The 13,182-nt window shown below is 41.7% G+C and overlaps 1 protein-coding gene across 1 annotated transcript in view; it reads right to left on the reverse strand.

Moving 5' to 3' along the window:
• ints1 (integrator complex subunit 1) overlaps positions 1 to 13,182 on the reverse strand; it is a 32,077-nt gene that overhangs the window by 14,095 nt on the left and 4,800 nt on the right. Inside the window, exons 4-24 of the mRNA XM_063012496.1 lie at positions 12,898 to 13,094; positions 11,931 to 12,068; positions 11,455 to 11,614; positions 9,961 to 10,066; positions 8,376 to 8,562; positions 8,140 to 8,285; positions 7,892 to 8,033; positions 7,239 to 7,415; positions 6,961 to 7,069; positions 6,756 to 6,876; positions 5,671 to 5,748; positions 5,414 to 5,571; positions 5,233 to 5,329; positions 4,275 to 4,366; positions 4,132 to 4,192; positions 3,821 to 4,018; positions 3,565 to 3,694; positions 3,123 to 3,302; positions 1,524 to 1,673; positions 407 to 586; positions 176 to 280 (exon numbers count right to left, since the gene is read on the reverse strand). Of these exons, the coding sequence (XP_062868566.1) occupies positions 176 to 280; positions 407 to 586; positions 1,524 to 1,673; positions 3,123 to 3,302; positions 3,565 to 3,694; positions 3,821 to 4,018; positions 4,132 to 4,192; positions 4,275 to 4,366; positions 5,233 to 5,329; positions 5,414 to 5,571; positions 5,671 to 5,748; positions 6,756 to 6,876; positions 6,961 to 7,069; positions 7,239 to 7,415; positions 7,892 to 8,033; positions 8,140 to 8,285; positions 8,376 to 8,562; positions 9,961 to 10,066; positions 11,455 to 11,614; positions 11,931 to 12,068; positions 12,898 to 13,094 (2,912 nt within the window). The remainder of the gene's footprint in view (positions 1 to 175; positions 281 to 406; positions 587 to 1,523; positions 1,674 to 3,122; positions 3,303 to 3,564; positions 3,695 to 3,820; positions 4,019 to 4,131; positions 4,193 to 4,274; positions 4,367 to 5,232; positions 5,330 to 5,413; positions 5,572 to 5,670; positions 5,749 to 6,755; positions 6,877 to 6,960; positions 7,070 to 7,238; positions 7,416 to 7,891; positions 8,034 to 8,139; positions 8,286 to 8,375; positions 8,563 to 9,960; positions 10,067 to 11,454; positions 11,615 to 11,930; positions 12,069 to 12,897; positions 13,095 to 13,182) is intronic.

The raw sequence follows: 13,182 nt of genomic DNA on the forward strand, positions 1-13,182 counted from the left end.
CACTGCTTAGCGAGTACTACTGTTTATATTTACTGGTCTGTGGTTGTGCTTAAAACAGATTTCAATGCATGTCTTAAAAACATAAGCCTCTTTGTTTTTCCACAAATGTCAAACTTACTCAAAATGCCCTGTGCTTAATGTGACCTACACAATCTATGCAACATAAAATGCTCACCAGTGCCAGATCATTGTGCAGGCTCTGTTCCTCCACTGGTGCATGCTGAGAAAGGTAGATCAGATAGGCGCTGACGGTCTGTGGGTCAGTCTCCATGTGAATTGCCTTTAAAAAGACACATCATAGTTGGCATTATATTTTAGAATTGAAAGCACTTTTACTGGACCACAGAGTCCCAAGATTAGGCTTAAGTAAGCACGGATGTTAATTATGGTATTACGGTAGACTGACCTGCTGCAGGGCGCTGGCTGTCATGGACCTCACACTCTCAAACAGCGGGAGTTTCGGTAAATCCTGTAGGAGCCACTGGTATGCTGGCAGCATCTCTGCGTCCCTGGAGTCCTCCTCCATTGCGTGGTCTCTCTCTTCAGCGTCCTTTATTCCTGCCTCTGAGAGAACCAGGGACAGACCCTACCAGCACAGTCCCATTTTTAGAAATCAGCACTAACAGAGACTGATGCAACATTTAAGCAATACCAACATGATCATGTTAACTCTGATACCTCTTAATTAACATCAGTATAGGTATAGGTGCTCTATTTGTGCTCTTATTATAGTCATTACTTTTTTCCATTTTTTTAAGGACTGTGGGGGTGCAAGATCCTTTTTTTTTTTATTAGTTTTTCTCCCAATCTAGAAAGTTGTATCTCCTCTAATACTGTAGGACCCTGATAGAGAAAGGCTGTACCTAACAACCGTTGTCCCACATGTGTAGGTTGGCCAACTTCTTCTTTTCACCTGCACCAGGTGTACAGAGAGTCACACACTGATCACTATCATTCCTCGCCTGGTGTGCAGGTACCATTGAGCATCCTGCCCACATTTAATTGCACTGTTGCATAGATGTCTTATTCTTCATTAGATGGGATGGGGTTTGGATTAGTAGGCCACACTGCTACAGAGTGGGGCACAGCATAAGTGAGGCTGAAGTGGCCATGAATCAAAAGCTATAAAGTCATTGGCTTGAATTTTTTGGGATTTTTTAAAGCTTTTGGCTAACACAACTTCCAATAGTAAAAGGATACAGTCAAAGCAACTGAGGGTTAAGGGCCTTGCTCAAAGGCCCAACAGTAGCGTCTGGCTGTGGTGGGTTTTAAACCTTTTGATGACTACTCTAGCATCTTGAGTGCTGAGCCAACGTCACCACACTGCCTTGACGTAAGCAGCTTAGTGTTTCTATACTTGAATGTACTTAAGTTTTTCTGTACTGTCTTGAATGTGAGTGTACTTGAACTTCGCGGCTGCTAAGTGATCTGACTACAAGACTGAGTACCACTAAGAACATGTTTCTATTCTTAAAAGAAAAACATCCATTTAAGACAAACATGTTTGTCTTTTTGTAAAGTACCTTCATAGCAAGAACCCTGGATGCCAACTGGGAGGAACCGAGTCGCCGCAAGAAGTAGTCCAGCACCTCACAGGTAGTATGCTCATCTGCCTTAGGCCCCAAAAGCAAGTCTTGCAGCCGACTCAGAAGCTGCCTCTGTTTCTGCTGTCTCTGCGCAGAAAGCAAAAAAAAAAGAAGTGAGTATAAGGGCTGTAGTTACCATTTTGGGTCTTTCTTACAAAATGCCAGTGAGACTAGATGGTATGATTTTATTAAAGTAAAAACAAAGGAAATGGAATGTGTAGGATTACAATGCGTTAATACTGAAAGCGTAGGATTTTATTTTATTTCATCAGCCGCTTTATCCTGGTCAGGGTCGAGACAGGTCCACCTGAGTGCAGCCAGGATTTTAGGATTCCTAAATATATTTAGAAGCAGTGAGTCCTGCTATGTTGTATGGCTTGGAGGCACTGACAAAAAGAGAGGAGAGAGAGCTGGAAGTGGCAGATGCTGTGATTCTCGTTTGGAGTGATGAGGATAAACAGGATTACTAGAGGGACAATGCAGGTAAGATGTAGGGATGCATCAATACCATTTTTTCCCAACCGAGTACAAGTACAAGTACATGTATTTTTGTACTTGCCGATACCGATACCAATACCTATTTAGAATGATGGAGTTAATGAGTTGGAGGTTAATAAATATTTTTGCAATGTTATGTTTTGTAGAGAACGATCAGGTCAGAAATACTGTAAAACGTGTGTGCTGATGTATTCTGATATAAACTAGATTATCCCCCTGTCCCACCTGTTTACACTCCTCTCCTGCGTTTCCCCTCACACCGTATCCTGCGTTCTCATTGGCTGTTCGACATGTCACTCATTCCCAGCCGCACATCTGAGATCAGATATCTGACTTGCTAGAAAACTCGATCCGGTCACCGAGCGCTCGGTGAGCCAGTTGGATCGAGTTGTTGGATAGTTCACACGTAGCGATCGAGAGCCGAGTTTTGATCGCCGATCTCCCGAGCTGGCAAATCTAGCGCCGACCAGTCACCGAGCGAAAATCAGGGCAAAAATCGTGTAGTGTGAACCAGGCATAACGCAGCAATGTGCACTAGGCACACTGTATGGGATGTTTAGTATCGGAGCCTCGTTTGCGAGTACGAGTACAAGTTAATGAGCGCGGTATCAGGCAAATGCCCGATACCAGTATCGGTACTCATGCATCTCTAGTAAGATGTTTTGGAGACATAGTTAGGGATAAGAGATTAAGATGGTTTGGGCAGGGATGAGGAGGGATGAGAGTTCTATCTGGAGAAGGGTGCGGAGAATGGAGCCACCAGGTAGGAGGTGGAGAGGAATGCTAAAGAGGAGGTTTATGGATGCGATGAGGGTGGACATATATAGGACAGGGCAAGCTAGAGATGAATGATCCGCTGTAAACGTCTGCTCTTATTGAGAAAGCTCTAAATCTCTGTTTGTAAAACACTAAACAATACTGGTTTTTATAAAAAGAACACCTGGTTTTCTACATTGTTTCTGGAAAAATATCCTATGGACAGATGAGAAAGGTAATTGGGGTAATAGTTGGGCATTCTGATAAGTTATTGCATGGTACCTGTCTTTTTTTTACTCTCTGCTCTTTGCTCTCTCCTTCCTCATCATCATCGGCAGACGCAGTGTCTTCAGCTGCATCGTGGAGGAGGAATTCACATAGACACTGAACAGGCAGGACATCCAAAGACCCTTCACTGGACTGCACCAGGTCAGCCAGCCATGGCATGGACTGTGAGGAAGCCTGAAGAGACAGAAAAATCTATTTAGCTAATATACCAACACTAAGACAAAAGTGACTGATGTCTTATTTACAGTATATGATTTTATCATTGATTTTACAGTTGCTGAAAATGTACAAAACTGCTGGCTAGACTGTTCAGCCATTACCCCCTTCAGACATAACCAATCCTGCCTGTGTAGAACAGACAGTGATGAATTTTAATGTTAGATGCATTAAACCAATAATAACTGTTGTCACCAATTTTAAACAGCATGTCTCTGACCTGTCTCTGGATAATATTGAGTAGGAAGTCTGGGTTGCGGCTGCGGCACAGCAGGTGGCCCAGGCGCAGTGACTGGTTCAGAGTCTTTAGCTGCTCTTGAATGTGAGGTGGTGGTCTGCGTGGTGGGCCCCTGAGACACACAAACACACCCATGCATTAACTCCATTATTGACACATGCAACAAATTTTGCATACCTTAGTGTAAATAAATAAATATATAAATACATCTCGAGTGATGTGGGTGCTGAAGACCTACTTTGGCTCCAGACTGGTGAGCTGGGACAGTAGCAGACTGTTGCTCTCTGTGATGGTCTGCTTGGTAGAGGCAGCAGCTAGGTGGCTCTCAAAGGCCAGGATTTCCTGTCTCTCCTTTTGTGAAACCTGCAGCTCACGGCTGATCATCTCTGTCTTGGTCTCCTCGTCAGCCACAGTGCATGGTGGGTAGGAGTAGTTGCTGAGAGCAGAGGGAGGGTATGCGTTAATGATTTAGTATTAAAGCCCATGCTGGCATACTGTTACAATAGTCTTTTTTAAACTGTGTTAATTGTGTTAAACTCTGTTCCTTACTTCGTCATGACCATCTCCATTAGCATTTTCAGAGTGGGATAACCATCCCAGGCTGCCAGACCTGCAAAGAAATAGTAAACTCCATTATGCCACGCATTAACATCATCATGGGGTCCAAAACTGTTAGGTGAATAAGGCTTTACCAATTTTCTGGGCGTTAAAGGCAGCCACCACAAGCAACAGGAGCCAGGCTTTCCAGTAGAGTGTGGATATGGCCAGATTTGGAACCTGATATCTAGGATGAAATTTGAAACATTTCAGTCACCCGTAATCAACCAGAATGATTCACAAATCCCACCAGACCACAGAGGAATTCCTAGAATGCAATGGTTCTTACACAAACCATTCCAATGACTATCAAGACTTAGTATAGCATTTTTCATGAGGTGGTTTAAAACCCATTTTGTACATATGTGTGGTCTTGTGCTGTCCACTTTAACAAAATTGACACATCAGACTTTCAGTCCAGCTTTTTAGTACAAACCATTCTACTTCCACTGGTTACATTAATCCTAAAATCCAAACTGTCCATGATCAAACTGTAACAACATGTGGCCATGCAGATCAGCTGTCTTTCCAAATACTGTTCAAATAGTTCTGAATTTTCTTTCTTTCCTCTATTCAAGCAGCTTTTCATATAGTGACAACCAATTTTCATTTCTCTGTTGTGGGCTGCACATGGTTTTGTGTCTTCATTTGTTATTTTGTTTCTGTTATTTTGGCCACCGCTTTTATTTTTGCCCTTTTGTTTGTGACTTTTTAGCCAAGGTTCTACCATTGGTTACACATCCTGCAAATTGGGTTCATGTTCAGTTCTTGCAGGTGCTAGCCTGCACCTGGCGCCTCAAAGGTAAGGTGCAATCCGCTCACCACATATACAAAGCTACACTCACTTTTATGGATAGTATATAATCAACAGTGTTGTATTTACCACTCATGATAAAATGTTTAGTGTACTACTTAAATTACGCTTCATGGTCACCCACAAATATTTTTTCCACTGGTTACCAGGCCAACATAACGTCTGTAAGAGCAAGAAAGAAGCAAGCCAGAAACCAAATCAATTATTTAATTCCTGAATAAATAAATAGTAAAATTTACCCAGCAGGCAGTTGGATGTTTTCTGGGTGATGGTATGTACACAAGTTTAGTACAGCATCAATGAGCTGAATCCTCTCCACACGCAACACGTCCAAATCTACAACACACACGCAGCCACCTCAGAATTTCTCAAATCAAGCTGAAGGAAAAAGTGTACAGTAAATGATGTTAAAATTCCTACCGTCTGACTGCACTCCAGCAGCTCTCTTTACTAAGTGATCAGCTAGCTCCATGGCGTCGGCGGGGCCCAAGGGCAGGTCGCGAGATAGGCCAATCACCAAGATACGCATCAACAAGTCTTCCAGTAAAGGAACCTCTGAACACAGCCGAAGGAAGAAACTGAACACAAAGAGAAGCAAAGTAAAAAGATGAAACGCTTTGCATTGCTGTGGCTATACCTTTGCAGTGTATTTTAGATAGATGAAGGTAAGGCCTTACTTTCTGTCACTTTCAGGAGGCCAGTTGTCCCACTTGTAATATGTCTCAGGCTGCTCTGTGAACAGTACTTTGTGGAGGCTGAGAATAGAGGGTGCACACAATCAAATGAAACAAATAAACAGCAGCAACATATAAAGGCATGGCTTCATTTGTGCCTAAAGAATTGTTGACGTGGTCAGGAACACAGTATGGTTCAAAGTATGGCCAAATGAACATAGACATCTCTCCTAATATTTGCTAATTTGTAAAATAATTATGTGCTAATTACGGCCTGTTATTTTTAAGCATGACTGCTTCAGTGCACAAAGCGAGGTCATTAAAGACCATGGTTGGATGCGTTTGGTGAGAGAAACACTGCTGAGGTTTTTTTTTAAATGCCCACCCAGTAAGATTCTAAGATTCTAAATGTAAGAGCGCCCAGGTTAGTTTAGCATGTCCATGGTTATTCAAGCAAGACAATGCCTGTGGCTTCATGTACATGATGACTGTGCTTGACTGGCCTGCATGCAGTCCAGAACTATCTCCTATTGAAGATGTACAGCACATCACAAAGAGGATAGTCAGACATGGTCGACCATAAACTGTCTTCTATCAAGCAAGAATGCCCAAAAATTCCACTTGCAAAACTGCAGTAATTGTATCCTCAGTTCACAAATGATGTAAAAGGGGAATTAATAGGAAGGATGATGTAGCATAGGTGTGTTGCATGCATAAAATTGAAATATTTAAATCTGACATTGTTAAACACCTTCGGAATTAGATCTTTACCAAGCACAATCAACCTGTTTGAAATTAGCACAGACAATATGCACCTTCTAATTTAGATTGCGTATATTTCCCCACGAACAGCTGTAATCTAGCAAAACTAAGCCCACACATAATTTAGAGTTGGCGCACACAAGAGCAAAACAGGCCCAATTTCTAAGGGCCAGTTTCTATGTTATTTCTATTAACTTGGTGTAGAAAGCAAAAAAAATGTGTCCAAGTAGTCAAGCCTACTCTTTATATTTGCCTCCAATGCAAATATAACAAGACCTAGGCTATAGTCATTATTAAAATGTGTGTGTATATGTGTGTGTTTATACCAGTGGATATAGTCTTTAGCTCCAAGTTTGCTTATTGAAGGAACCACAGTGTGAAGCCACCACACAGCATCTCGCTGGATGGCAGCAATCTGATTCTGAAAAGATCTGAGCACCTCCAAATCTGTCCCAAAAGCAAACGATAACATTGTAAATAAAGACAACACTACGATCACTGAATTCAAAGTATTACACATAAAATTCTTACTCTTCTTTTCTCCCTTGTCCCACACAATGCCAGCTTCTTTGACCTGCACTGTGATGCCCAGCATCATGGACACTGTTAGCAGATCCGTCACCTGAATGACAAACCGCTCCTGGGTACAGAAAAGGCATGAAAGGCACAGTCTAATCAAAATATGCCAAAGTTGCTCAGTAGCATTATTTAGACTATTGTAAGAAGTGCAGTGAAATTCTGTGAAATGCTCTCAGCTAATAATGACCACAACTTCATTATGTATAGAAACCATTGTGCAAGATTCTCACTTTAAACTCCATGTCAGTATAGGAGGCCTCCTTCCTCTCCTGCATGAGCCCCAAGCAGAAAGACTGGAAGTTGATCTCATGCTTGGTCTGCTTGATGATCTCTCTAAGCAGGGCACGTGATGCACGCAGGTAATCATCTTTGTTGGTAAGCAGGTCCTGGAACACCATGGCCAGGAACTGGAAGGGGAAAGGAAAGAGTTTTACATCATAATAAATGTGTTTCATTCATGGAATAGTTTGTAAGCAAAGGTTTGTCTATACGTATTTCTATACTTGTGTAAACAATAAAGCATGTGGCTTTATTTATCACAGTATTATGACAGTTTCTCATGCAATGACATCTGAGGCCTCAAGGGTCATGTACATTTAACAGTGGTTTCCGGCCTTATCCTATTAAGACTGAGAATACTCCAGATTCCCTGAAACTATTTACAATATTATGTACGGTAGATGGTGAAAGAGCTAACTTATTTGCAATCTTGAATTAAGAAATGAGTCATGAGCCATCATTAAATGCATTGACTAAGCCTTGACTGAGGTGAATCACTCTTTTATACCCAATCATGATTTCAAAATTCACCTGATTCACCTGATATTGTGGAATATTTCTAAACCCTGTAACTTTTACTAAAAGTGTAGTGTGGGAGGCTGACCTTAGGGGCAGACTCTGGGCTGTGCTGCAGGACTGTATGAAGCACTTGCATGTTGTTAGGATTTCTGGCATTAGACAACTCATTAAAGATCACAAGTTTAATCATGGTGCCCAAGTTGTCTCTGTGTGCATTCAGGAGCTCCCTGCAAAACAAATTCAAAGCATCAAGTGTCATGTAATGTTTAATGCATTACAGAGGGAACATTGAAGTAAGTAAAACTCGAACTAACATAAAATTACATGACCAACCTGACACACAGCATGTAATGATTAAGAAGGACTTTGGGCTTGAGCCGAATCTTGATGAGGTTGGAGATGACGTCCATGTCATCAGCACCATGAGTTCTGCAGTTCATGCACAGAGACATGAGAAGGTCCTGTGCTGGTCGGGTCAGCTACAAAAATGTCACAACAAAAAAGAAAAGAGTAGCACTGTGTCCTTACATTTTTTTTAACCGATTTAAAAATGATGAATTTTTGCTAACCTTTGGATTCTGCAGCCACATCTCCAGCCTTTGCACAGCCATGAGTCGAACCTCCTTGTACCCGCAGGTAGCCGTAAGAAGACGCAGCAGGTTCCGGGACACGTTGTCCATTGGTTGCCGGCGGTTCAGCTGGTCCTTCAACACATCCAGCACGTAGTCTTCCACGCTCTCCACCAGCTCGTCGTATCTATTCTCAAAAAAGTACATGAGTCAGATCAAACACATCTAAATGCTACTGGGCTCAAAATCACCTACAATATTCAAAGCAATATAGTTACAGGGGTTGGACAAAATAACTGAAACACCTGTCATTTTAGTGTGGGAGGTTTCATGGCTAAATTGGACCAGTCTGGTGGCCAATCTTCATTAATTGCACATTGCACCAGTAAGAGCAGAGTGTAAAGGTTCAATTAGCAGGGTAAGAGCACAGTTTTGCTCAAAATATTGCAATGCACACAACATTATGGGTGACATACCAGAGTTCAAAAGAGGACAAATTGTTGGTGCACGTCTTGCTGGCGCATCTGTGACCAAGACAGCAAGTCTTTGTGATGTATCAAGAGCCACGGTATCCAGGGTAATGTCAGCATACCACCAAGAAGGACAAACCACATCCAACAGGATTAACTGTGGACGCAAGAGGAAGCTGTCTGAAAGGGATGTTCGGGTGCTAACCCGGATTGTATCCAAAAAACATAAAACCACGGCTGCCCAAATCACGGCAGAATTAAATGTGCACCTCGACTCTCCTGTTTCCACCAGAACTGTCCGTCGGGAGCTCCACAGGGTCAATATACACGGCCGGGCTGCTATAGCCAAACCTTTGGTCACTCGTGCCAATGCCAAACGTCGGTTTCAATGGTGCAAGGAGCGCAAATCTTGGGCTGTGGACAATGTGAAACATGTATTGTTCTCTGATGAGTCCACCTTTACTGTTTTCCCCACATCCGGGAGAGTTACGGTGTGGAGAAGCCCCAAAGAAGCGTACCACCCAGACTGTTGCATGCCCAGAGTGAAGCATGGGGGTGGATCAGTGATGGTTTGGGCTGCCATATCATGGCATTCCCTTGGCCCAATACTTGTGCTAGATGGGCGCGTCACTGCCAAGGACTACCGAACCATGTGCATCCAATGGCGGTGCCGTGTATCAGGATGACAATGCACCAATACACACAGCAAGACTGGTGAAAGATTGGTTTGATGAACATGAAAGTGAAGTTGAACATCTCCCATGGCCTGCACAGTCACCAGATCTAAATATTATTGAGCCACTTTGGGGTGTTTTGGAGAAGCGAGTCAGGAAACGTTTTCCTCCACCAGCATCACGTAGTGACCTGGCCACTATCCTGCAAGAAGAATGGCTTAAAATCCCTCTGACCACTGTGCAGGACTTGTATATGTCATTTCCAAGACGAATTGACGCTGTATTGGCCGCAAAAGGAGGCCCTACACCATACTAATAAATTATTGTGGTCTAAAACCAGGTGTTTCAGTTATTTTGTCCAACCCCTGTATATGTTTTAACACATACAAATGGAATTCTATAAAATGTGCACAGTTTCATGCCATTGTAACCCATGAGTACCTAGTCATAACTTGACCTTCATCCTCTGGACTCAGTTTCTCCTCTGCAATCAGAAGCTCAGTTTGATTGTCATCCTCATCTGGAGTAGAAGGATGGGGGCTGTTCCCTGGGAAACAAAAGTTTTTGCTTTCAGAAGGGAGTCACTATGTTTGTGTCTAAAAAAGAGGACATTGGCCAAAATCTTTAAACACCAGTGATGTGGTTGCATTTTATACTACCTGTGCTTTACTACATAATTAGTATCTGGTCCGTGGTGATCCTATAGTCTTTTTTTTATTAATGGACAGTGGAGGTGAGGGCTTAGATTGTCTTAGATTGCTATTTAAGTTATTATTAGTGAAAAGAGATGTCTAAGACAATAGTTTTATTTTTAATAAAGCCACATTTTGCTCAATGTAGATATCATGCATAAAGTGAATGGACATTCATCATCATTCTAGTCACACATGATGAACTTCAGATGAAGATGGAAAAAAAAATGTGTTTGATAATTTTTCCAACCTGGACATTTACTGGCCAGCAAAGCATAAAAGCAAGTGTGTAAACTGCATAGCTCAAGGGTCATGACAATCTGGGAACAGCTTCTTTCATTCTTGTCTGTGTGTTTTGTTCCCACCACCCACTAACAGGACAGTAGGGAACCATTTAGCCGATTAAGTGCGATTAAGTGGAGGTGTGTGATGCTTAACAATAAGACGGCAGCTTGTCCAGGGTGCCTTGTGACTTGCACCATGTATTTCTGGAAATTGTTTTAGGTGCCCTAATTAGAAATATAAACATTTCTTTTTTTTCCATTCCATTTTTATTAACAGTTATATCCTCCTGGTCAGGGTCACAGTGAGTCTGTTTCTATCTTTTTATTTATTAAGCACAAGGAATGAACACACACATCCAAATACCTCTGTATACCTGGCCAGCCAACAGCACAGAACCAGATTTCAGTGTTGGTGGGCACCAGTTACTAAAAATTATAAATGAAAACTTAATACATTCAAAACTGTAAACTGGTTTCTTTCTAGCTAGAGGTACAGTTATTACATAATGCTGGCAGTTAATTGTTTTTAATTGTATAAGTATGGGCTAAATGCACAAACAGATCAGCAAATATAAACCCTACATCAGCCGTATAGACTTAGTTTTCAACATTTTACTTTATTATTATGTCATTTTGAGGCGTCAGCCAAGTGTTGATTACTTAAGCTTTGCATGTTTTCCTCAGAGCTAGAAGATGGAAAATCCAAAGTATACACTTCCATCATCATGGTGAATCAGCCCCATTGTTTATTGTGCAAACAAAGAGTGGCTGCTTTTTCATAACAATAATGGGATCATTTTTTCTGTTTTGTTTCTAAAATTACATGTTTATGGTGTCACATTTCACACCTGCTATTTGTGGTAGATGTTGACAGAGCGTTCTGACTGGGAACATACATTCTACAATTTTCCTCCTGAACCCCCTCAAAACAAACATAAATAGTCTTGCTTAAGGTATACCAGCACTTAGCTCTCCTCCGGAGCGGACCGTTTCAGTCTGAAGCAGCATGCTCTTCGGGGGCATCTTGGTATTAAAAGCAGACTGAATGTTGTCTACAAACGTTTTACACTGGGAGCTATCCACCCAGATCCGCTCGCCTAGAGAGTCCTCGATGTACACCTGAATAACATCAGAAGACACAACAAAGAAAAATTAATAAAATAAAAATAACATACTTCAAGACACTGATAAACAAAATTTAGTCTACATGTTGCTCAGAAAGCAGCCGATAAACAGCAGTTACAAAATATATGGAATGTGTGGAAGATTCATATGGATTAATGAATTTAATCAAGTAATTGTTTCAAGACTGTTTAAAATCTTTAAAAAAAAGGTTTTAGTAATAAACCACAAATTCTGTGTAGTAAACAGTACCACAAAACAGCAGTAGTAGAAAATATAGTGGCTAATCATTATATTCTAAATATACCCTTACTTTAACAAAGATCTCAGGCCAGTTTTCGTCCTCTTCGTAGGCTGCCATCAGTAAGCTACAGGCTAAAACTGACACCAGACTGTTTCCCTTAGCCTTAAAGTTAATTGAAGCATCACGGCGAAGAAGACTGCACAAAGCCTGAAAGAGGAGACATAATAAAATGAACCAACTGATTATACAACAAAGCAAACAGCAGGTGGGGCATTCAAGCCCAGCTACATTTTGCAAAAAACTTGCCAAAAGCATATGGATGGTCTGAGACAAAGGTTGACCAAGTGTGAAATGTATATCCACTGTACAGGTATTTCTGTCAAGCACTTCTGCTCCCTTTTGGCTTCAAAGAACATGCAGTAGGTGAATTTGGTACTTTAAATTGAGCTACGTTAAAAAAAATTGAGTGAAATTGTGGTGCCCTGCAAAAAATGGACCCCCTCATCCAGGTTGTGGTTCTGCTTTGCTCCCAGTGATTATGGGTGGTGCTGGATTCACCATGACCCTGTAATAAAGCTGTTATTTAGAATAAATAAATCAAACTGATGTGTTACTGCTCTGGCTTCAAAGACATGCATTACACCCAGTGTGAAGGGCTTTGATGTAAAAAATGAATGAAATGTTTGTTTGTTTATTGGGATTTTAACGTCATGTTTTACACTTTGGTTACATTCATGACAGGAACGCTAGTTACTCAATACACAAGGTTCATCAGACAATTTTGTATCTCCAATTCACCTCACTTGCACGTCTTTGGACTGTGGGAGGAAACCGGAGCTCCCCGGAGGAAACTCACGCAGACACGGGGAGAACATGCAAACTCCACACAGAAAGGACCCGGACCGCCCCATCTGGGGATCGAACCCAGGACCTTCTTGCTGTGAGGCGACAGTGCTACCCACCGAGCCATCAAAAATGAATAAAAGATGTGAATATTGGGTTAATTAGTTATTACAAAAACATATGATGCACCAACCTCTATGACTCCTTCAGTAGCAAATATATTAGGTTTAATCTTGGCCAGGTACATTAGGGTTAAGTAGAGTGTAATGTCAGGCTTGGCCCGGTTCAACTTCAACTGTTTGACTGCTCCACACAGCAGCCCCTCAATGCGGTCATCATTGCCATCTGCCTCTGCTCCCTCAATCTCATCCAGAAGCACAGCTGGAGGAACTGCAATAACACAGAACTCAGTATAACTCAAGCACATACAATATAGTTTCTATTAGTACAGTGGGGTCAAAAAGTATTTAGTCAGCCA

The sequence above is a fragment of the Trichomycterus rosablanca genome, chromosome 2 (assembly GCF_030014385.1).
Source record: "Trichomycterus rosablanca isolate fTriRos1 chromosome 2, fTriRos1.hap1, whole genome shotgun sequence".
Classification (NCBI taxonomy): domain Eukaryota; kingdom Metazoa; phylum Chordata; class Actinopteri; order Siluriformes; family Trichomycteridae; genus Trichomycterus; species Trichomycterus rosablanca.